Raw genomic sequence first — 25,174 nt, 5'->3', positions numbered from 1 at the left:
TTTCTTGTATTTTCCCTTATATTTCATTGCTCACCTGTGTGTGCTTCCACAGCCCTTCATCCATTCATCCCCATTCCCTGCAGCATACACCTCCAGAGCATGGTGGAGGGGAGCTCCCAGGCCCTGCTGAAAAGTTCCTGAACTCTCTTTATTTCCCAGGATCCAGGGACTAAGCTGCTTGCTGGACTCTCATCTCAGCCAGGCAAGGAGTGATGTCTGGCTGGCTGTAGATGTGAAGTTGTACAACCTCTCCCATCAGGTGTGGGGTGGGATGAAGACCCAGTTGGGGCTATCTGAACTATCTCCCAGTTACTCTGCTCTGCAGAAACACCAGCTCCCTTACCTGCACCTTGAGAACAGCTGCTGGAGAAGCAGAAAGCAGGCTGGAGGCATCTTCTCGCCTGCAGTGGTAGCTCAGAAGCTCCCACACCTGCCAGAGATGTGAAGGAAAGGTTTTCAGTTCCAAGTGGCACCAAAGGATAGAGGGATTTGCAGCAACTTTCTTGCAAGGAGATTTTTAGGATGATGTGCTCAAGAGTGCTGTTTGTGTTAATGCAGCCCAAGGACTGTGAGAGATCCCAGGGTTTTTGTCACTCTGAGTTGTGCCATCACTTATTCCATGGCTGCTTGGCCCTGCACTAGTGACAGGAGCTTCACACTTCAGCTGTGAGCTCTTTTGTGATGTTCAGAAGTTCATGAAAGAGAGGCCTGTGCCTTCCAGCACAGCAAGGTGACTTTGGGAATTCTGAGACTTGGCCAGGAAATGCAAAGACTCCAACTTGAAACTCCACAAACATCCCTACGCCTGTGCTAGACAAGCCCTTCAAAGCTGCAAGAGTTCCCTTCTATGAGATCCATTTGGTCTCTGGCTCCTTCATCTCTGAGGAGCCTGAACAAAGACAGGATGGAGTTTCTTATGACTTCTGTAAACCAGCATGTCCTACTTACACCTGGCAGGCTCATTTCCTACATACAACCATTTGTCTCAGCCTTTTCCAGGTCTGCTTTTGTCTTGCTTGCCTTTTCTCCTTGTCACTCTTTTCTCCTCAGTGATATTTAGTCCCTCCTCTTTGGACAGCATGCAATTCCACAGCCTAGCTAAAATCCAGGATGGACTCTTAACAAAATATAGATACATATTTGCACAGCTCCCCCCTGGCACTCTGCCCAGACTCAAAATGACCCCTCCATACACTTAAACTGATGGTGGGAAATTGAGCATGGATCATATACATCAGGAAAATAAATGCTGCCTATTTTTATTATTAAGATCTCTTGTCAGTGATGCTGGCAGTGGCCTTGCCCTTATGCATTAAATGCAGCCTTTATTAACACTCACATTCTCCACTTTTGCACAGTGGGTGATTTGGAGGCAAGTGGAGCCATGAGTGAGTGTATTGATGGCACCCTGACTGTTCACTGGTCCTCGTTTGAGGACTGGGTTACAACTGCTGGCTTTATTTTATCCATGACTTAATGTTTTATCAGTTGCACTCAGATTGTTAAGAGAGGGGTTAATTAGCTCATGTTAAAGAGCAGCCTGGCTCCTGGGATGTACTAACAAATCTGAGACTTTCCCCTCCACAATCAACTCTGCTACACAAACATAAAGGCTATGAAGATGATTAGAGGGCTAGAGCACCTCTCTGATGAGGAAAGGCTGGAAGAATTTGCATTGTTCAGCCTGGAGAAGGTTCCAGGGTGACATCATTCAGGCCTTTCTGTACCTGAAGGGGTCCTACAAGAAAGCTGGAGGGACTTTTTACAAGGCAATAGAGTTCTCGTGATAGAACAAGGGGCATGGCTTCAAAATGACAGAAGGCAGATTGAGATTAGATATAAGGATAGAATTATTTCCTGTGAGGGTGCTGAGGCACTGACAGGTTGCCTGGCAAAGCTGTGGATGCCCTATCCCTGGATGTGTTCAAGCCCAGTCTGGATGGTCTTTAAGTCCCTTTCAATCCCAACTGATCTGTGATTCAAATTTCTGCAGCACAAAGAAGGCTGCCTTTGTTCTAGGGGGTAGCACGCTATTTATCTTAAACCTTCTCCACAATGCTGGTGCTGTCGGCTCCGGCCTCGGGACACGCAGAATCTCAGAACTGCGAGGTTTGGGAGGGACCTCTGGCGATCACCCAGTCCAAACCCCTGCCAAGGCAGGGTCACCTGGAGCAGATGACACAGAACTGGTCCAGGTGGGTTCTGAAGGTCTCCAGCAGAAGCCGCTCCGGGGCTGAGCACCCGGGTCCCCGGCACCACCCGAGCTCAAGGGCGGAGCTCCGCCGAGCAGCCCCAGAGACGGAACCTCGGGACCCCCATTGCCCGGGGAGAAGCGCCAGCCAAGCTCCAGCGGCTCGGGGCCGTTCGGCCGCCGCTGACTAGGCCCGGGGCGGCTTCTCACCCCCTCGACTACTCCCCGCTGAGGCCTCCCGGGCCCGGAGACCGCCCGCTCCCCCTGCCCGGTCATCCTGCGGCGCCTCCATCGCGGCCACGTCAGGCCCAGCCGAAGAATCTCGGCGACCGCTCCGCACCCACCCTTGAATGAGGGAGAGCGCTGCCTGATTGGTCAGTAGCGCTGTCATTCCTGCACCAGAAGGCGGGGCGAGGAGGGGACGACAGCGGCTGATTGGCCAGCGCAGCGGCGGGCGGCCGCTGGCGGCCGCTGGGGTTGGTTGCGCCGGGCAGTGGCGGGTGCGCGGGAGGGAGGGGCGGGGGGTCCTGAGGCTCCGCTGTCACCGCCGCGCTCCCGCCAGGCCCGGCCCAGCCCCGTCCGCCCGCCCGTGGCGCGGCAGGACCATGTCGGCCACGGACGAGCGGGCCAAGGAGATCCTCCGCGGCTTCAAGCTGTATCCTCCGTGCGGGGGCCGTGAGGCGGCGCGGGGGGCGCGGGGATCGCTGCCCCGCTGTGGCGAGGCCCCTGGGGCGGGAGGGGGGTTGCCATGGCAACGCGGTCCTTAATGGCGTCCGCACCCCGGCGGTGGCGGGAGGGTCCCTCGGGGCTGGGACCGGCCCTGGGCCGGCCGGGGAAGGGGGGGTCGGGAAAGGAGGCCCGTGACGCCGGGGCCGGGGTCCCGTCCCTGCCCTGCGGGTGAGGGGGTCCCCGCGGCCAAAGCCCTCAGCCGGGTGGCGGCGACCACCGCCCCTCCGACCCCTGCCCGGCGCTGAGAGCGGCTGGGCCGGGTGCGGCGGCCCCGGGCAGCAGGAGCCCCCCGCCCGCAGCGAGGACAGCTTACAGAGGGCAGGTGAAGTAGCTCTGCGCCAGGAGGATCTGATCCCTTTCCCTCCGGCCTGCGCTTAAGCACCTCTGCTTGGAAAGGAAATACCTGGTGGTCAGGTCCAGGAGCTGCTAAACATCTTGGTCCTTGTCATACCGTGAGGTACTGGCACATGTGTTGGTTGTGCAGTGTCTTTTATTGCTGACGTATTCTGCGTGTAAATGCCTTTCTGTGCAGCTCGTTTAAAAACTTTTCATGTTGTGGCTTTCAAAAAGCATTCTGATTTTATGCCTGTGGTACCTTGATGTGAATTTAAAGCTGATGAAATGAGATAGATCTGAGCTTGGAAGAGAGGCGAGAGCCTTTGTGCACCTTCCAACCCAGGATTTCAGCAAAGTAGAGAAAGACTCGACCTAAAGGCCCATGTTCAAACTAAGGGTGTGAGAAATAGTGTAGCTTTATTTTACATTTTACTGAAGTAAATTCTTCTAAGCTTAGAAGGCAAATGCAAGCTTGCTATCTTGCCCTTTAGACATCAGAATATTGTTGTGAGTTGGTTTATATTTCTTTTTTTACAATAAAAAGGACAGAAGTGAAGGAAATATCCTCTTGATCAAAACCTATTATTTCTAAACAGGGTGGTGGGGCTTTTTGTTCTGTGAGATGTTCATAATCTCTATGCCAGCTGTAGCAGGATCTGATTTTCTAGGTTGGATTTAGACAGATAGCTTTTATCAAACTATAAGCAGATGTTTTTCTTAACTTTTTATAGAATCATTGCAGTCTCCCCCAGCTGTTAGTACTGCATCTGGTTCCTTTGCTTCTCTGCTGGCACTATTGACAGTTCTTTGTATTTATGAAGATGAGAATTTTAGCAGTCAAAACATAAATTAAAACCCTTTTGTGCTGGCAATTAGAAGAATAAGCTCCTGACAAGACCAGACTAAGCTGTTGGTAGAAATGAGGAGTGCCTTGAAAGTTAAGCCTAGGGAGCAAACTTTTAAGTGCTTTTTGCATGTGTTTGTGCATAGTCTTTATTGGATAGCATAATTTACATAAAGGCCTTTGTCCAACTCTGAATGAAATAATACTTTTTGTTGTTTGCTGTCCTAAAGAGAAAATGCTTTTTTGCTCTTTGAGAGGAAGGATGTCAGACAACAAACTATGATCTCAAGCAGCCATAGCATGGATAGGAAGCTTTATTAGAAGCACTCTGTAGTCTGTGTTGAAGTATCTCAAGTCTAGTCTTCCTTGTTTGTCCTTGCAAAAAAGAAAATTTACTTCTGGCAGGACAGTTTAAGTCAAAATCTGGACCACATTTCTCCAAAAACATGGTAGAGTACCTTGATAGCTGCCACAGGGGCTGTGTAGTGCAAAGTCTGACAAACAGGAAAGTCTGGAGAAGCATTTCATAACTGAAACTCTTAGCAAGTTGAAATAGTTGAGAAACATCTCTGTTGCCTTTAGTAAACCAGAAGAGAGGCTGAGCAGACATTCCTCATTTGTGAGGAAGCCTTGAGACACCACACCATCCCCACAGGAAGCTGCTCATGCCCAGCTGTGACCACGCTCCCTGCCAGGGAGACATCAGCTCAATTTCCCTTCCCCTGTCCAAGGGCAGGGTCTGTTCCAGGGACAACTGCAGTTTAGAGATGCTTTATCTTCCAGCCACCCTATTGCACTCATTTAATTAATAGAAAGGAAGAGAAAAATGTGTTCTGAAAAACTGTTCAGTTTATACTTAGAGTACCTGGAAACTTTCTCCTCTGCTCCCACAAGGGAGGGAGTTCAGCTCCACCACCTTAAGCACATCTGCAACCTTGGCACTTCAAACTGAACTTGCTTTTAGCACAAGAGAGGAGCATGGCATTGCACCCTGGGGCTGTGTGCAAGGGATTCTTTGGGAGGCAGGAACAGTTGCTAGGGCCAGAAGCATCACTGAGGAAGCAGGCTTCCAAAATAATCCCTAATTTTAACACAACAGCAGACACTCTAGCTGGAAGTCCAGTTCACATTGAGTAATCAGAGTTTCCTCAAACAATTGTGTTTACTTGTGGTTCCTGAAAAGGGGTTAATTACAAGCTTTCCAACTCATTGGGGCATGCTGGATGATTGGGGCATGTGGAAATTAAATTATAGCCTAAATCCACCCTCTAATTTCAATTGAAAGATAGGTTTTCCTTCCTCTATGACACCAGTGCAGAAACATGTTGTGACTAATGTCCCAAAATCCAAGCCAGGAACATTTATTCCCTCTTCTTGTGGATTTTACTATTTCAAAAATATTAAAACCAAGGGGAATATATTTGATGATTGCAGGAAAATGAGAATATTATATGTTATTATACTTATCCTAAGAATTTTTGTGGCACCAGTTGATATTGAACACTAACAGTCCAATAAATATGCTGCAGAAAAATTTTGAAAGCAGACAACAAACAGAGCTTGTCACTTATTCAGGGACAGTATTTGCTAACAGACCTTGTAAGTGTATTTATCAACAAACTGTTCTGAAGGCACTTGTCTGAACAGCAGTTGTTACACCCAACATAATATCTACAGGTAGTTTAGTGCTGTGCAAATGCACTTGTTTGGCTACAAGCAACATCAGTCCAGTTGGTAACTGAAGATCCATTTGTGTGAAGAATTAGCCAAGTGTTATTTCTGCAAGTATTCATGCCCCTCTGGTCCTGTGATCTCAAATGCATGAAATTCAATTATGCCCTTTTTTTTTTTTTTGTCTCTGGAAGATGGGAGAGTTACTCTGTCAAGCTACAGAAGGGCATTTTACTTGGCCCTCACTCACCCTTTCAACACATGCTTCAGATCTTGTTCTGTCATTTTATCTTCAGTGTGTACTACTAAATGCATGCATTTAGCATTCTTTATCAAAACAAAGTAACACCAGTGATGTACTTCCCCAACAGTCAAAGTTCATGGTTGTTTTATTTTGATGGCTCCCCCTTAACTATTTGTGGGTTGCCTCTTTACCTTTGTTCTGAGATCAACCAGCACAGAATTCTTTTTTCAAAATGTGCTAGAATAAGGACCCTGTAGATAGTTACCCCTGTTTAGTTTGGTTTGCCAGCATTTGGAAAGCATCCATGCTGTAGATTAGAAATATCCAGTCATGGTTTGCAGCAGCAGATTCACATCCAGCTCTTGAGGGACCACAGTCCAACTTCTTTAAGCAGTTCTTTCTGTGAGATTTCAGTCAGAACAGCAAGGAGGAGAAAACCCCAATGAGTTGGTTGATTCTCATAGGATGGTTAAAGTGCCATGTCTTGCCTCTCAACACAGGAATAAGGACATTTGCTTTCTATTTTAAATCTTACAAGTCAAACAAGATATCACCTTTTATTTGTTTCTGTACAGAGAAGTCTTATCAAAATCTCTGCAGGATTAATTGTCCTGTAGCTGTTTATCAGTTTAGGATAAGTTTTTCCATGAACTTCATTTTAAGTCTGTGCAGTAGCCTATTCTTCAGAAGTCTCCTGAAACAAGGCAATACAGTGAACATAAGCAAGAAGAGACAACATTAACTGACAGTATTAACTCCAGAACAATTACAGAGTTATGAAACTGTGTTTGTGGCCAGTGTAAATATAGACCTGTAGCTCAAGCACTTCAACACTTGCAGGCAAAACTTCTCATGTCAAAGCCTGGCCTATATTCCTACAGTCCTCAAAGTTCCCTGTGCAACATCTTCCCAGCTCCCAGAGCTTTTTCCAGCTTTATTCTTGCCATTGTTTTTCTGCCTAGGAAGTCTTTCTAGCAAAGCATTATTCTCTTTGAAAGATGGGTAGAGCTGTAGTGAAAATACAGTTATACCAGAATCACTAGGAATATCTATGAACTTTATATTACTCTGCAGTCAGGGAAACTTCCAACTTCATCCTGGTCTGCTGTACAGACAGGAACAAGTTAATGACAGTCTTGTCCATCAGTTCCTAGAATAGCCACTGGAATTTTGAACTAGTTTGATGCAGCATTCCAAAGTTGAGCAATCTAATTGGAAGCAACATTGAAATAAGTTTCCAGTTTCATTGTTAGGCTGGTAGGTGTTTGGCAGGTTATTCATTTGAAATCCTTACCTGATGCTGTGTTTACAAAACTAACAAGGGAGCAGCTTTAATTGACTTAAAGATTCCCCTTGGTTTTGAGGTTTCCTCTGTGCACTTCCTCAAATCTCACTCTGTTAGACTCCTTGCAATGGGATAGAAAGACAAACCATCAATATCATGGGTTAAAAGGAGACACTGGCCAGCCAAAAGATGGAACAGGACTTCCCAGAAGCTGGGACACGTACTCTGTGGAGACCCAAAGCAGAACTTGCACATAGCTTGCTCTAATGCAATTTTAAAACACCCTGGAGAACATGAGTTTGTTCTCCCTCATCCATATTTCTGGTTTTTTGAATGCTCTTACTTTCTACAGAGCTTAAAATACTTTACAAGCAGGAGTTGTCCACATTCCCAGTTAGTCTGACTGGAACAAATTCCCACGCTAGCAGCATTGAGAGATCTTTGTTTCAGAGACCAGAGTTTCACCCAGAAGCTTTAGGTGAGTTGTAGTTGGTAGTTGTATGTCATGATAGTCAAGGTACCTTTACCATATCAGAATTATTTCCAGAATTTGCAGAAGTTCTGCACTTTGCAATGATCTCTAGTGCTGGCATGCTAAACACAGAGTCATCATCTTTCTTATGACTGAGTCATGAGGCACATCTGCAAATAAAGCAAGAGCAATTTTACCAGGTTTGATTTTACCTGCTCGATTCCTGAGTGAACACCAAAAACTTCATGTCCTCCCCTTGTTAACTTTCATTGAAAAAAGTGTAAATATTTAACTGTGCTTAACCTGTGATTTGCATTAACTTGATATCTGAGCCACAGTCAGTTGTCTACTTGTTGCATTTAGTGCAATCCCTTTGTAGTGTTGGAAGTGGGGGTTTGTGCCCATAGCAGTGGAAAGGGCATCACAGGATACAAATGAGTTGCCAGGTGCCACAGAGAACACGTCTGGCATCAGCTTCAAAGTGGAGGTTGACATTGGAGTTTGGGTTTTTCTTTTTAATCTGCAGTATTGCTTTAGCAGTTTGTAGTTACAAATTTATATCTAAGATTTATCCTTTGATCTCTCCAAAGCCTACCCATCCAGCATTTTACTGGAATTATGGTTTCAGTATTTTTAATTGCTTGCTTAGTGCCAACCTAATGAAGTACTTAAAATAATGCAGTTGTCATTAGCAAAATTATTTTCCCTTGTTTCCTTTGTATCATATTAAGATATCAGTTACTCTTTGCATCCTTGGAAGTCATTGGTGCCTTATGCTTCAGCTGTTGTTACAGTATTTGAATTTCCACAGAGCAGAAGATAGTAATTTAATCCATCGACTGAGAACTGGTAGAGCTTCTTCCCCCCCACCCCCTGCATTTTCACAGCCAACATACAGGACAAAAGCCAAGATTACACACCTATAGAGAAGTAGGGGAGGTATCCAAAAATCCTCAAATTAAACAGATACTGTTCAGAGGAGGGTGTTTTAATATAGATATCTGATGTGGTTCTAGTGTCTGGCAAAAAGAGTTTTCTGTTAGCTAAAGTAGCCTTAGTGTGGAAGCTGATGTGACTTGTTCTTTCGTGTTTATCTCTGAACTTAGGCTGATCCCAGAAATAAAGTTGAGTCAAAATTTCACTTGAAATTTGTAAGATAGCAGGCTGCTATATATCTTACATTTATGTAAGAAAAGCCTCTTTTATTTCTCTAAGCTGGGAAGTTAAGGCAACTTCAAATTTGAGCTCAGAATCTGTTAAAGATAAACCAGTGCTTTGCTTACATCCAGCAGTCAGTGTTTGTATAGGAGTAGGAGGTATGCTACATTCCCAGGTACAGGGAACAAGCAGAAAGCATCATGATCTATTAAGGTCCACATGGCAACATTGAATTTTGTCCTTTTTTTCCTGCATATTAGTATCACAGAGTTTATAAAATGTAGTTATTTAAAAGGTGATTTTTGCACATCCGTTGCTCTCACATCTTAAGGAGCACATCATATGTTTATTCTAGATATGCAATAAACTGCAGTAGCCAGCACAGAATATTAAAAGCTTTTCTCAAGTGCTGCCTTTTTGTGCTGAGACTCCATCAGGAGCCCTCACAGAAGCAGGTTTGTCATCTGTGTAGCATCACTCCCCGAGCAGTTTGAGGGAGTATCCCCATGCACTCATTGGGCATTACTGTGAGATTCCAAAGCCATTTGGCCTCATGCCCAAGCAGACACTGTAGTACTGTTGGGAGGCTCTGCCCAGAAGATACCTGACAGCAACCAGGGTTCTCTTAGGAGCCAGATCTCAACTGCACATTGCTAAATTCTAGTTGACAGCCAGGATTTTCAGCTGTGATTATGAACTCGAGATTCCATTGTCATATTTCTCCTGAACAGAGTTCTCATTGTGACAGAAATGTTATGTATAGAGGAGACTTAAGGGAAACAGTATAAAATTAGTTCAGTCATGAGTGAGTCTCTGAGTTGATTATGTTCATGACTAGAATTTCAGGCAACATTCTTCTGGAAGAATGGCAGGCTTAGGTAAAAGGAGGAAGGAAAATATATTGGTTTTTTATTTTCAGTCAGCATTTGGGATAGCAGTGCACATAAGAGTATTACTAAATTTATCCTGTATTGAAAGAATTGTAACTAATTAGGAGCAGTAGTCTTCCATTAGAGACTGAGAGTGCAGGGCCTTATACTCAGTAATTCTACAGAGGACTATTTATATGAGTTGGTCTGTGTGCTACACTGTACATAACCTTCAGCTACTCTGTAGCAAGTCAGAAGCTTATTTGGTCCTTGGGACAGCTAATTATATCCATCTTTTCTTATTTATCAGGAAAGCAGGGAAGATCATACACTTTACTCACCAGTGAAAGCAGATTGCCTGCATGCCTCTTTCCTCCTCTTCACATGACCTAATTTAAGCCTTTTGAGAATGAAGGCTACACATTCTTGGAATCAAGAGTTCATCTGATGTTTTAAGTGTCAGAAACTTCTGATCAGGGACAGCCTGCTGAGGAAGCAGAGAGTTAATGTCAGGTCACTTTGGTTTGGAAGGTCAAAGGAAATTGTATTTCAGGAGGCAGTGGAAAAGCTGGCTATTTGCATGACTTTGAACAAAAATTTGTGTATGGGAAAATTCTTACAGAAACCCTCATTAAGGGGGACGCAGTTTTGATTCAAGTGTTAGCATGAGCTGTTGCTAACTCTGCTTAAGGGAGTTCTGCAACACTCTCAACTGCTCTTGAAGGAACTTTTGCTGAGAGAGAAGGTAAAGGAACAACCATTGTCCCCATTAATGTACTGCCATGTGGTGAAATACCAACCCATCTGGAAACTGGACACCAAGAAATACCTACCAGCCTTTAACACAGGTGGGTCTTCTGAAGGTACTTTAGACATTTCACTTCCAGTTTAACTCTTTAGAGTAGATTTTAGTGCATTGGAATACTGGCCTGTCAGAGTCCAACTTAAGATTCCACTGTTTTTCTAGTAAAGTTACTTCCTTTCCCAGAAGCTGAAATAAAGAGGGGAAAAGTCCTTCTGTTTGTTACTTTGCTTGAACCTTACTGGCCTTAAAGTGAAATTTAAAAACAGCTCAGTCCAGGAAGTGGTATCCTGCTTCTGAGCAAAGAGACATCCAAAAATACCTGCTCTTGCATTCTTCCTGCTCCATGCTTCTGTCACAGCAGCTGTACAGAGGCTGGGTTGCCATCCCCAGCTGCTTGTTGCCTCATTTTCAGAGTCACCAGCCAGGCTGCTCAGATGAGCCTTGCAGCCTCCTGCATGCTGGTTTAAAACAACCTCAGCAACAGGCTGAGGAGCAGGACCTGTGCTGGTGGCAGTTCTTCCAACAGCTCAGCTGTTCAACTTGAGGGAGAAATTAAGAAGCAGCTGGGGAGGGCTGTAAGCAGAGTCCTCTCCAGGCACTGCTGCTGCTGGATGTTATCCCTACAGCCTCAGATCAGATAACTCAGTGCAGCCTGGTGCTGTGTTCTCCAGCTCTCAGCACCACCTTACCTGAGGAGGCTTCTCACACACCATGTTTAGTTATCCAGCACCAATTCTAAAAACCTAGCTTACCATTATTTTAGTTTTAATGTGGTAAGTCTGTGGTCACATAATTTCTTTTAAGAGAAATGCATTTGAGATGACCTCAGTAAGGTAGTCATTCTCTCTTTGCCCTTGACCTGTGCAAGAAATCCTTAGCATTACTGTGCTGTGTGAGCAGTTACTGCCTGGTCATCAGGCAAAGTCACAAACAGGGTCTGGAACCATGCAGCAAGTGCCATTAGAGGCTCTATTCTGTGCAGCTCTCAGTGAACCAGAGAGAGGAAAACATTGGCTAAAAACCCCATACAGCCTTGGAGAGCAAATGCATTTTGTTTTTAAATACGCTTTCCAGGAAGAGACAGAGAAACCAGTACATTTCTCAATCCCATTTGGGCTGCTTATTTATGGAACCCTCATTAATCCACAAGGCATTGTTACAGTTGTATTGTTGTCATTAAAACACAGTATTTAAACAGCTCCAGAAAGGAATTCTTCTTTGTGTTTCCCCCCATAATTCCTTCAAAGGGAACTGCATTATTCTACTGCCACACTGACCTGAAGGGTTAGCTTCACAGGAAGGAAGAAACACTGGTTCTCTTTTCCAAGCATCTTCCATTCTACCACTAGAATAAGTTCCTTTCCTCTCACCACTGGCAATCCCTCCATGACCACCTTTTCCCCATCTACACAAATTACAGGGGAGGCATTAACCAGGCAGCTGTAGCACAAACCTCTGCTGCTGATCCCCCAGCCATGCAGCCCTCTTTAAGGTTCTCTTTCTGTATAACTACAGCCATGGCCAGCTGAAAATGTTTCACAGTTCAGGATGGTCTCTTACCTTTGTTTGCACTGATAAAACAGTACCTTGTTTTCCTGCTTAGTAACATTGTCTACATCATCCCTAGTGTTGCCAGTTCTGAAATAGAAAATTCAGTGAATGAGGCAGTAGATTGTTTGGAAAGGTGCAAATTCAAATAAAAAAGAGCTATATTTTAATGTAGCCACACCTGTAAAGGGTGCAGATAATGGCAGTTTTCCAGCTCTTTGTGTCTAACTTCTCCATATTAGCATTCACCTTAACGTGAATGCTTATCAAGTCCACACTTTGAAACGCCAAAATAATATTTTATAAGCATGACATTTGTATTATCTGTAAGTCTAGCTTTCCAATAAGTATATTTTTATTTTCTTATTATTAATACCTATATTGAAAGAATCAGCTTGTGAATTACAGCTGATTGCATTTATAGTCTGTCCTTTTTCATAGCAGAAATAAGATATTCCATTGCTTGAGCTGAAAAATATATTAATATATTTTTATTGAAATTGCAAAAATCTGATTTAATGTATTCTGAAAATTTAACATACAGCAACAAGCATGTTAAAATAATAAAATTTAAACCTTAGTATAAACATAACTAGATTTTATTGACAGTGAAAGCTGTAAGAGCTGCTTGGAAGCAGAGTAGAGTAATAGAGGTCATTGCCTTTTTTGTCGTTTCAGTGGAAGTTTCATTACGCTGTCTCCACAATAATGTTGATTGTTTGGGTTTTTTTCTGAATTCCAATGCATACTAAAGCAGAGAGGTGCTGGTTTGGGCACAGACCCTCCATCTTCCAGATCATGGCGATTCTGGTGATGTGCTCAGAGGTTCACATCAGTGTAGGTCATGTTACTGGAGCTGTAGGGGTTGATCAAAGTACAGCATTGAGAACAAAATAATTTTGGAGGGGAGGTATTTTACCTCCTCTCAACTGATTTGGAACTGAATTGTTTCCTTGTAATTTCTGTGTTTTGCTGTAGTGCTTTTCCAAACAACTCCCTCTCTTTTCAGACTGCTATAATGTTGAACACTGTGTAAAATGTTGGGATGGTTAAATTGTCAAATCACAAGTCCACACTGCCAGTTGAAGCACTTCTCATATTCTAGAGATTCCTAAAAAAGCACAGTGGTTCTGATATGGAGTTCTTGTTTTTTGGAGAGTTCTGCTTCAATCTGCATAAATCCTCATTTTTTCTTCCTCTTTGCATCCACTTTGAGCAGCCTCTGGTCCATTTACAACATTAGTTTCCTCCTGCAACTGCCAATCATTCCCTCTTGACTGTATTTTCATTTTGCTTTCATTCTCCACTTGGTCTGTACGCTCTAAGTTTTCCTCCCTTCTCAGAAGAGACAAGATAATGAACTTATTTTCCTTGAATAATCGTAGTCCTGTCAGTTTTAAGTGGAAAACCAAAAATTGTTTGATCTGTATTTGCAGCATGTGATCCTGCCAGCATAGTACTCCAGAGATAAAACCAGTTCAGTGTCTCAGATCCATGACTTTTCTTTCTCTTACACATTAAATAATTATATCTGATTCTCACCTTGGTCTTGTCCTCTGAGTCTAGAGGGCCACTGACATCCACCTAAGTGTTCACATCCTTACTGACTCCCTCAGCTTGGCATTGAGGGTGTTCATAATCATTTGCTTCCCATTTGTGCCTGGAGAAACAGGGTAACTGGCAGTGAGGGTTCTCTCTTGCTTAGTCAACTCTTCAGGCTGTTAGGGTTGTACAGTTTGCAAGGATAAAGCATGCCCACTTCTCATGCAGACACAGTCCAATTTAAAAAAACAGCAACCAAAACTGAAGTATTTGTAGCTCCAGTGATATTCAGGCCAATACTATCCACAGGGACTGTATATCCAAGGAACCATTTAAGCTAATGCCAGGAAAAGTGTGGCTTGTTCCTCTGCTGTGCTGTGTCAGCAAATAGGAGATTGGCATTTGTCATTGTGGACTTTATGAAAGTGCTTGTTGTAGCTGTTTCTCTGGCTGATTTGAATTTTTATTTTGTTTATTAGATGTGGAGTGTGAGTGCCAGGGCTAAATGCTGTTTTATATAAAATCTCAATAAGATTAAATCCCCTTGCCATTCTGTAATTAATTTCAAGGATATTGTGTTGTTTTCCCAGAGAACTTGTGGTGATCTCTAGATGCATTCCTGGTTACAGAACAGCTCTGGATTAAAACAGTGAGGGATGTGCTCTGTGTGACATACTGTGGGGCAGTTAAAGGTTGCAGAGGTTCAAAAAAAGCATAAAGTGCTTTGAGTAAACCACCTTTAGGAGAACTGAGTGACTTCTGCTCTACCAACTCCAGCATCACATTCCTGCCAGCACAGGTTCACTGGGCACAGCTGGGAGACTGAACAAAACAGCAGTTCTGTGCTCAGCCAGTATTACTTCTGCTGCAATAGTTAGTTTTCACTCCTGTCATAAACAGAAACCCTTCCAGACTAATTACCAGATGTACTGCAGCAGTAGCACTTGTCCCCTGAAGGCTGCAATTGGCATTTGCTTTCAAAGCTGTGTAAAGAGGATTTTTTTGGGATATCATTCATTTTTGTCTTTTTCCAGCATTACTTGTGAGAAAGGGCAAATGAGCCCACCTGAAAAGGAAGTTCAGTTGTCTGGCCTATTTTTGAGTAGCACACAGAGCTGTAATCTCATCTTGAGGGAATACACACCATCTTTATGCCAACTGGCTTGGGCAATATGGAATTTGTTGGTGCCAGGAGTTCTTGAACAGATGTAGCTCCACAGTGTAAACGTACTGCACTGGATAAAGCACTGTCTGTACTTTTCTTCCTAGTGTCAAAGAAGAGCTGGCTATGTTGTTGGGAAAAGCTCTAGTCTAGGCAAAACCATATTGTTCACATGCTTAAAATTTACCCCAGTTTAACCATTTCTGCTTGATTTCCCTGCTGTACATACCTTTATCCCAGTTCCAAGTCACTTCAAAGCTTTGGAATTGGATTCTCCAGGTGGAGAATAAAAACATTCAGGCAAAGGTTAAATAAGGGATGGTTAGCTCAACTCTAAATTCACTTTGTGCATTAATCTGGATTGACTCGACTGGAGTGACAAATTCCCAGTTAATTCAACTGCCAGAGAAAGATATTGTTTAAAAATTAACATTGTGTTCAAAAGGTGTTCAGTAAGGGGAGTTCAGACAGAATCAGTGTGTGAATGCAAGAGAAATCCAATGCTTGACCTTTTGTTCCTGCTTTCTCTTGAGAGTGCCAGCAAGAATCTCTTTAAGTGCTCCCTTTACAGTTGATTTTGGTGGTGTGAACACCTGCCTTTTAACAATTAGAATAAAACTCAGAAGCTCATTTCCTGGAAGGCAGGAGCTATCAGACCTAATGACTGCAGGCTTTATTGATCTGATGGGGAGGATTTGGAGTGCTGACACACAGCCTGAAGTTTCCATGGCCCAATAAAAATCCCTGGGTCCCTGAAGTCCTTTGCACAAATGAATTCTTCCTCTTTTACAGACCTCTCTGAAATTGAGACCTGTCTATCTGAAGACTGAGCTACAGATTTTCCCTAAATGTTCTTACAAAGTCTTTTTCAATAGTGATTTTTTTGCTTTGTTCTGTATAGGTGGAAACCCTACTTGACAGCAAGACTGAAATCTCCCCTGGCCTAGTTTCTGTTCTCAGCAGCACAACTTAAAGCATGCTCTCAAACACAGTTTTATTTCTGCTCTTTCCTGATTCCCTGGAAGACCAAACAAAAGCAACTTTATATCAAAATGTAAAAAGTCAAGGGCAGAACTTTCTCTGTGGAGACAACCCTCTGTCCTTCCTGTGAAAGACACCACTGAACACCTCTTGATATGAAGATGCCTCCTTTCATGTGCCAAACATTCATCAGTTATATAAGATTGCTGGAGAACAACAGAATGTCATTTGAATCCCTTAAAATGATGGCTCTTGAGGACTTTTGTGGTAGCTGCAGTTGCTTGTATATCCAGAGTTAAGGATATCTGCCCTCCTGTGCATGGAGGGGTCTTTTAAGCACAGCTCAGAACAGGATCTCTCCGCAGTAATAGTGTAATGTGCTTGTAGCCTCTTCCAGCCTTTGAGCAGCTAACCAGAAGTAAAAAGTTTTTCAAACATACAAAATCCTTGATTCTGCCCTGGCCAGTCTTTTGCTGAAGAAGATTTTTAAAAATCACAGTTCCTCTTGTTTGCTAAATTTGATGTTCAAGCACCTGTGTCAGAGTCCTTGCTAATAGAGGTCTAACTGTTGAATTGTCATGTCTTATACACTAAATCTGGGGGATTGTTTGTTTGGGTTTTGCTTCATGAAGACTGAGAAAAAGAATTCCATTAAAAGATGGAATATATAATATAATCTTTGTGGAATATTTTTTGCCAACAGAAATTATAATGAAATTCTTGAGTAAACAGTATCCACCTGAGAGGTAACTAAGCAGGTAGGGCTGTTGACTGCTAACACACTAATCACCTACTTAATGTTAATATCTAGCAGTACAGGAATGATTAATAGGAGGCTTTACAAGCATAGGTGTCTGGGTAGTGCATGCATCCTGTGTGTGTGCAGGACGTGCTGCTGATCTCTGACATGGGCAGCAGTCCAGAGCAGCACCAGGAAGAGCCTGATGTTGTTGAACTGCTGGACATGCAGTGGTGCTGCTGTACTGTGCCTTTTTTATCCTTGGAAATGGAGCAAATAAAGGCTCTTTACAAAGAGGAAGCCTGGTTGAGTTGCTTGGAATTCAGGCACCCAAAGTGTGTTAAATTTAAAGAATCCAGAAGAATTTTTGCACTATTGAGAATGGAAGCCTGGTAAAATAGTGGGTTTTGAAATAGAACTCTTTTGGATTAATAAGGGAAGCCTTTATGCAAAGTGTTACTGTAATTGCAGCTCATGTTCTGATTGCCTTATCAGGGGAGATGCATCCTCAATAGCATCTTTGTTTGTCTTACAATGAAAAGAGAAAATAAGCAATTAAAGCAGACTTATTGAAATACCATAAATCTGAGCATTCAGCTATGCACTTCTAGCTAAGATTGTTGGTTAGTTTTTGTATTAAAAACAAAATTATTGCTGCGGTCTGTACTTGCTTTGTAGTATGGCCAGACTACTGACAAAGGAAAAATTTTCTCTTTTTGTTTCAACTAAGATCTTTTCTCTCTTCTTGCTTCTCGCCCTAAAGCAGTCTTTTATGAATGTGCACATAGAAATTAGAGGTTAATTAACTCTGTTGTATATTTGGGATCCTTGTTATTGCAATGAACCTTGTAAAGAAAAAATACAGAATCTGACAATGGTAATTTCGAAAATAGATGGACTTTGCTCTGATTGTGTATCAGCTGGTATTTCAGTAGTGAATAGTGTATTTTTGTTGAGCTTTATGAAAATTAAAAACAAACCCCTTGCTCCCTATTTTGTGGTCTAGTGCCACCTAGACATGGGCAAGTCCAACATTAAATTTGTTTCTCCCAGGAACAGAGGATTCCCAGGGAAAAATCATGAGACATCTTTTATGTAGTGATAAGCAAATATAATTTCAAAAGAAAATGGCCTGGGTTTATCCTGTAATTCCTCATAAGAGCAGTCTAATATTAGTAGAAGATTATCATTGTTCAGTCATTTTATTGTCAAATCTTTATGGCAAACCAGCACCAGCATAGATTTTGAGTTAAATCTCAAAGACTCTTGATTTCTAGTTGTGTGTGTGTGTGTGTTGCTTAATCTCCCTGGCCAGTACAGGGGATGTTGTGATCTCCTCGTTAAAGACGTCACACTGAGAAGATTGGAGTAGAGGAATAAATAGAACAAGTGCTAGAAAGCCAAGCAGCTCATCCTGGTTGAACTAAAATGCACTCCACACAAACCACCTTCCCCATAGATTTGTTTCTCCTAAATAAAACTCAGATCCCATTTTGTAGTGTATGAAATCAGCTCATTTGAGGCTCTGCTGAGTATGTTTGCATGGGCTTCTGAAATGTTGTTTTACCTAATTGTGCAACTCAGTAGCCAGTATTTTTTAAAGGTTACTCCTCTGGTGGAGAAAGCAGACGAGGGCAGTAGCTCCCAGAGGGCAAAGAGGCTCAGAATTTGGCTGGTGAGGTTCAGTACAGAGCTTGAGCACTTAAAGTTCTGCTGTATCTGGGCTGGCTGTGTGCAGCCCCATCTCATTATCATTAGCCTGTATTCCTGACGTGTGCACCAAAATTAATCTGAGCAGGAGCTGCCAGATCTGTCCAGGCTGACTCTGTCTCCAGGTGCCAGGGGTGCAGTCACAGTGTGTGTCTATGAGACAGGTCTGCTGCTTCTCCTTGGAGCTGGCCTGTGTGGAGCAATAGGGCTGTCAGATGTTCAGACACCCTTCAAAAGTGACAGGTAGATAGCTAAGATTGCAAGGATTGCCCACTGAAATGTTGTAATTGTTTGTGATAATAAATTACATAAAAAGAATTGTGCATTGCACAGAATAAATGGAAAATGAATCCTTGCCCATGCTCAGCAGGATCTGGTGAGGCTGGAACTACTGGGAAATTTTTCAAGCAAAGTTAAGTTAGGAAAAGCTTGCTGCTGGAAATTACTGCTTTTTTCCAGAAGTTTTTTTATTCCAGCACTGTGCTTATCTTTGTCCTCCTCTGATCCCAATAGATTCTGAAAGAGTATAATGAAAAAAGGAAACAAGGCAGGATGCAACAGCATGGACATTTCCACACAGTCAGTGCTTGCAATCCAGCTCTGGGAAGCTTTAGTGGATATGGAAACAACAAATCCCAAAGTATATTTATTTCCCTTACAGTGCAAGGGAATATCTCAGTGTCACAGGGCCATCTGTGGATCCTTGTAGAGCTGGTTGGGCATTTGTTCTGAAAGCACAACTGCCTAGCATGGAGTTTATTTTTAGTATTTTAACCAAACAGCTTCAAGAGTTGGAAATTTCTCTAAAATTTAATTACTCAGCCATTGTCATCTTGTGTTCAAGGAGTCTGACTTGAGGCTGACAATGGAGTAACGCTGTTTGGACTTACTTAACCAAAATGTGTTTACATTGGTTCATTTCTAGGAGTCCTTTAGACTCCTAGTCCTCTCTGAATGTCATTCTGTGCAAAATTGATGATCTTTGTACAAAATAGAGCCTGCCTGTCCCTGCCAGCAGTGAACAGCCATAGAATTTGTCCCAAGACTTTGTCCTTTCAGATTTACTGCTGGCTGCCTTTTGCAAAATTGTGCTGCAGTTCCTGGAGCTGGCAGCTGTGAGGACAATTTGAATACATGGAAAAGTGCTGTGTTTCCACTCATTCACTGGGCTCTCTTTTACACCCAATGAACTGTGGAAGGAAACCTTGTCTGTTAAAGCATGTTAGAAACTTTGTATCAGGGGCATCGCTAGTTTTTAGAGTAGTGAGATTTTTAAGCTTAGGTGGCTACTTGCCTTAAATCAGCAAAAAGAACTTGTGGTGTTGAGCATGACTTATACACTGAATTCATTGAAGCACTTTGAGCTCAAAATATATTTGAGTGTCCAGACTTAGAACAGAAAAAGAAAAAAAATTCATAGGAGCTGTACTTGAATTAATATGAGCTAAGGCAGGAACAAATTCTATATTTTCCCCCATGACTTCCCTGTTTTGTATTTCTGGTGTTTATTTAAGTTGTCTTAAAGAAAAGAATATTATTGATGAGTTTCAGAGGCTTGCACACTTTTCTAATTTAGAACCATTTTGCTTCTGTTGTCAGAGTCAATACAACCATTTTGCTGTCCTGCTTTAATATGGCATTTTAGACACTTAAAAGTCCTTCTAATTCTGCAAGCAGTCCTCTTTATTTCCTTCCTTCTCCCCACTTCCATTAGTAATCCTTGGCAGTGATTCAGACCCACCCTGCATTCGAGATAGGATGACTAAGAAACCAACAAAAGCAAGAGAAACAGAGTGAAGGAAACCACTGGCACCCACCTCACAGCATGATGGCAGCAATCTGTGCTCCTGCAGTCACTCCAAGGTACAAGAAGAGTTTCCATCAGCCAGGGAGCACAGTTCCTGGCTGCCTAAAGAGAGAGGCAGAATTGTCTGTTGAAGCACAAGTCTTGAAGCCAAACACCTCCTGAGATGTCTTTCCTCCTCTCTTGCTGATTCATTGTGTGGCTGTGGGCAAGTCTTCATGCTTATTTCCCAGTCTTTGCAGCAGGCAGTTATTAAAAAGCTACTTTGAGAACATGAGTTGAAGTTTTTGAAGCACAGTGTAGTAGAAGGTATGGTTTAAGTTATTGATCAGTGAGCTGTACTGTATTGCCTGTTCAGGGGGGCATCCTGTCTCTCCAGTTAATTGCTGAGGTTTGCCTCTTGTCTGGGGTGGCACTTGCTAGATGACAGTGACAATGACAATGTGAAGCTGTGCACACTGGTAGCACAGTTCACACCAAAGCCAAATCTCTCACCAATTTCCAATCTGCATATCTGTTCTTAGGAGTACATGATATATTGGTGTCTCCAGAAAATACATATTCTTTTCAAATATGTGAAACTGATAAATCTGGACTATCAGAAGCAGTCTTTGGAGCTCAATAGGCTGGTGTGCTAGAGAGCTCTGTACAAAGCAATGTGAAATGAAGGAGAGAAAAAAGAAATTAAAGACCAATAGGGGGAAAAAAAGCACATAGTCCCTACATAAGCACAGGCAGTTGGAAGTCATGGAGGCTTTTTGTGTTGTCAGTTGCTTATTTTACCAGGGGGACACTTTCAGCCCAGGATACTGCTTGGAGTTGGATGGATGAACGGAGCAGCAGGGGCACCTGCTAATGCTCAGCTTTGCCATTCTCAATAAACATCACTTTGCTCAATAGAGAAATTATTGCAGAGGCCTTCAAGGAACAAAGGCATCGACTGGCCACAAGCAGTGCTGATAAAACTGCCTCTTTAGAGCCTTTTAGGTTTGCTTTTTCTCCACTTTTCACACAAGGCTATAGGTCATTCAAGTGAAACTGTATGAAAATGCCAGCTAAGCAGCCATGTTTATCCCTTTTAAAAATTTGGTCAAAGAAGTCATTGTTCCTCTGCTCAGGTCTGTGCCCTTTCAATATGAAGAAGTGTGAAGATCCTTTTAGACATAAAAAATCCAATCCTCCAGTGTTGCAAAAATGACATGAAATCAATCCAAGCTTTCTTTTATAAGCTAGCCAATATAATGCATATTTTAAAACAGCTGAATAATTGTATAAAATAAAGAGGCATATTGAGGCTTAAAATGCCTCATTCCATTAAAGCTGATTTTATTGCATGACTGTCGTGACATCAGCTCTGTAAAGAACAATAGTCCATAACAATTTACAGGGAGATAAATTCCTGTGAGGGTGTCTAGCTGCAACCTTATCTATGAAAATGAAGTTATGCACCAGAACCCCTTGATAGATTGTTTCCATGAAACTCCCTCTCGTTCACTTATTGCTGAGAACCTTGAAATGTTACCATAATAGTTCAGCTGTGAGAAATTTTTGTTTTGAAATAGTTAAGACAAAATAAAGTTATTTCAATTGCTGAATCGCTTTCAGTGTTCACTTGCAGAGAGGAAAATTGTTTGATGTGCTAAAATTAAATAGTGGACGAACTGATTCCAATTGTATTGGGGTTTAAAGAATTTAACTAAATTTTAAGCATTCTGGATGTGGCTCCTCAATCTGTCCTGCAACCTGTCTTACCTTTTGATATAGGCCAGGCATCTTCTCTAAGGAAGTTCCAGTGTTTTAATTGTATTTTTAGTTTCTCTTGTGTACATGGTGTCTCTCTTAGCTTTCTCTGTACTTACATTCAGTTTTGTTCTGAGCTACAAGGAACCCACTTTAAAATTATGTTCTGATAAAGCCCTATGGATTTTAAAGGTCACATTCTTTTCTTGGATGAATACATCATTCCCATTGACTCACCTGCTGTTTCTACAAACTCAGAGTATTACTGATGACATTAATTATGGTAATATTCAAAGGGTTCTTAGTACAAGCTCAGGCTTTTCTAACATGCTAATTTGCGAGATGCATTTGAAATGCAGGGAAGATGGGAGGAGTTGGGTGTTACTGCACTGGAAAAAGAAAATAATTTTCTTTGTGCAATTCCTGGTCCTGCAAGGAATGATGAGTTTTTCCAAGTTATTGATTGTTTTACTACCTAGACTGTAAAGCAATCTCCAGATGTGATCACATGTTGTTTTTCCTGCTGAGGCATTGGTATAAAGGAACTCTGTCAAGGCTATTGAGATAAACCAAAGAAAAGCCTAAAAAACACAGGCAGCAGAAAACAGCAGAGAGCCACTACATTGCTTCAGCTTGCTTTTATTTTGGCACTGTTTTCTGGTTCTAGGAACCATTTTAATATCTGTCTCTAGAGGAAACAAAGCACATTTTTAATAGTAACAAACAGATCTGGCACAGAAGGCAGCTTGCTTGCTCTGATAGGGGAATCTGCCCCCTAAGCCAGTTTTAAATTTTTTTGTTAGGGATTTCAAATCTTAGGGTATGGTGTTTGGTTTGAGATTAGAAGTGGTTTGGTCTCCCTGGGTTGAGCTCAGTTCCCAGAGAAGTGCCTGGCATGCTCTCCAGGATCCTTGTCTTACAGGCTTTGCTGGTGTGCCAGGGTAACAGGGCAGTCTCTTCACCTGCTGCAGGCAGGAGCTGCTTGGGAGTGTCACACGCTGTTGCTTTTGTCTGAAGAAATCGAGGGTTACTTGCAGATTCCTAAATCAGTTTTTATTTCTCAACAGTGACCAAAACTGCTGGACTTTATAAGAGTTAAGCTTCTTCATACTAGACTCATCTGAACTTCATCTGACTCATGCTGAAGCAATAGTGTCTACATCCCTGATCAGCTGCTTGCAAACCACTGTAATTTATTCCTTTTTCCCTCCTGAGGATCCTTAGCTTCATCTTCAGTAGGTCTGTAACTCTTTCCTTTAAAATATACATCCATTTGTTTCTTGCTCCTTTGGTTTGAGGGAGAGAGGCAGAGTCAGTGAAATGGAAGTCTGGCTTAGCTGGCAATTCTTGGGGGTATTACCAAAGAAACAAAACATTCTCTCACCCTGCCTGCCCATGCTGGACACTTCTCCTTCCAGAGTCTAGCAGCTCTCCATCTTCATTTTTGTATTACAGGTACCTGCTTTTGTTAAGACTACTATAAATGTCACTAATTCTGATTTAAATATTTAAGATTTGGAGAGATTTCACTGAATATTTTCAGACAGTTAATTGCCAACAGTGAAAATGAAACATTAATTTAAATTCTGCCTTATTTTGCTACCTGATGTCACTAGGATGCTGTGGTGTAGTGATGGATGTTAGTCATTCATTTTGATGAAAATACTCAATAATATTTGTGTCTTTCAACCTAAACTGTTTGAAAACACAGATTTTTCACTGGATAAAATTTTTATTAGCAAATGCTGGAAGTAGGTTTACTTCATTTCCAGTGTTTGTAGAGGTAAACAGGTTTTGTACTTGTCTATTGGCATCCCATTGCAGCTGATCTGGCTGTGAACAGACCTAGGCTGCATTTTTGTTGCAGACTTCTGCAGTGTGCCTCAACATGAGCCCTGCTAAGTTGAAATGTATTCAGAGATTCAAGTTTGGTGTGAACACAGCTCAGCTTCAAGATGGTCACCCAAGGTGCAGGGAGGATGTGACACACAGCAGGGAGTATTGGAGCTTCACTGCCCAGTGGGAATGGTCAGAGCTCTGTCTGCTTTACACAATGGAAGGGAGCAATATTAATTTCTGCCCTTTTAGCATAATCTATTGCAGCTAAGGTAAGGTTGGCATGGTGTGCAGTAACTTGTGTAACTGTCTTTCCAAATATGGGCCAAGAGCAGCTTAATCCAGAGCTGTCTGGTGGATGTTAGATGGAAATTCATTGTGTGATACCAGATCTGTGCAGAGACACACAAAGATGTAAGCAGAAAGTACAAAGGGAAGTACGAAGTATACAAGTATATGATATTGTGTTGATCTTTTTGCTGTGATGCTGTAGCTGTTAAATATATCCCTCTGATTACATAATTTGCTGTGAAATTACTTTGTTGGTTGCTGAGGATTTTTGCTGCATTTTGTCATGTGGTTCACATTAATCTGTGGATCTCCCTGGCTTCTGTTGTACAGCAATTTGTTTTGTACAGGAGACTTTAAAAGCAGTCTCTTTTACAGCAAGTGAAGGAGTGCCAGGAGTGCTTTGAAGGGATAATTGGCTTCCTTCCATTTGAGGATTTAATAGAGCACCTTTCCAGCACCTCCCATCATTTTGGGAGCACAGTAACCCATATCTTGTGCATCACTCCAGGAAAGTTGTTATAATAGATGAGTTTTTTAAAAGTTCTGCCCCTGTAAGAACTGTCACAGCATGTTTTCAGTCTAATCAGGAACTCAACAAAGTGTGCTGCTTTCTGAAAGCAGAAGTTGACAGTACTATACCCAAGGCTCCAGTAATGTTTGAGGAATAACTTCCAGTTTTTGTGTTTTGGTATTCCTGTACACAGAATGGATGGATGCTCATTCAGTAGATAGGATTTTGCACTGAATTTCATCCTTAGGCTAGGAGGAACACTGCCAGCCTGTGTTCTTGTGGCTTATTAAACAGCAGACAGCAGCATTTCTCATGAGTGTGAACAGAGTGAATTCAAGGACCTGAATCAGCAGAACATCTGTGCATATGCTTAAATTGAAGCACACAATTAGGACTTCTGTGGAAGAGTGATCTGGGAGTTGTAATAAAAAGTGGGAGTAGAGATGGCATAAGATTACAGCATGAATGGCATGAGTGGAGGAGAAGTGTAAGGCCATTTAGGTGGGCTGCTTTGTAGTCCTGTAGTTTGGTAGTTACTTTGCATAATTTATATTGGTTCTTATTCCTCAGACTGGATGGAAACAACTGAGATGAAAATAAACTTTTGGGAAAATATGTCTGGTATAAATGTAATCCCCAAAGTTTGATCTTTACTTCCCTGTAAGGTAACAAGCTTTCCTATGCCATGGCTGCCTGGTTGTGTCTG

General features: G+C 42.3%; 1 protein-coding gene across 2 annotated transcripts in view; it reads left to right on the top strand.

Moving 5' to 3' along the window:
- The first annotated feature begins 2,701 nt into the window (after positions 1-2,701).
- Positions 2,702-25,174, top strand: part of PDE6D (phosphodiesterase 6D) — a 34,522-nt gene continuing 12,049 nt past the window's right edge. Inside the window, exon 1 of one of the 2 annotated variants that reach the window (XM_036389008.2) lies at positions 2,702-2,846. In XM_036389008.2, coding sequence (XP_036244901.1) covers positions 2,797-2,846 — 50 coding nt within the window. In that variant the 5' untranslated portion in view covers positions 2,702-2,796. Of the gene's footprint in view, positions 2,847-3,358; positions 3,378-25,174 lie in introns of those variants that run through there. The other variant, XM_054515930.1, reaches the window with a different exon arrangement.

This window comes from Molothrus ater, chromosome 10 (genome assembly GCF_012460135.2).
Source record: "Molothrus ater isolate BHLD 08-10-18 breed brown headed cowbird chromosome 10, BPBGC_Mater_1.1, whole genome shotgun sequence".
NCBI classification, from domain to species: Eukaryota; Metazoa; Chordata; class Aves; order Passeriformes; family Icteridae; genus Molothrus; species Molothrus ater.
Note: the sequence above shows the minus strand (reverse complement) of the source record. Positions and strands in the feature narration are given on the sequence as shown.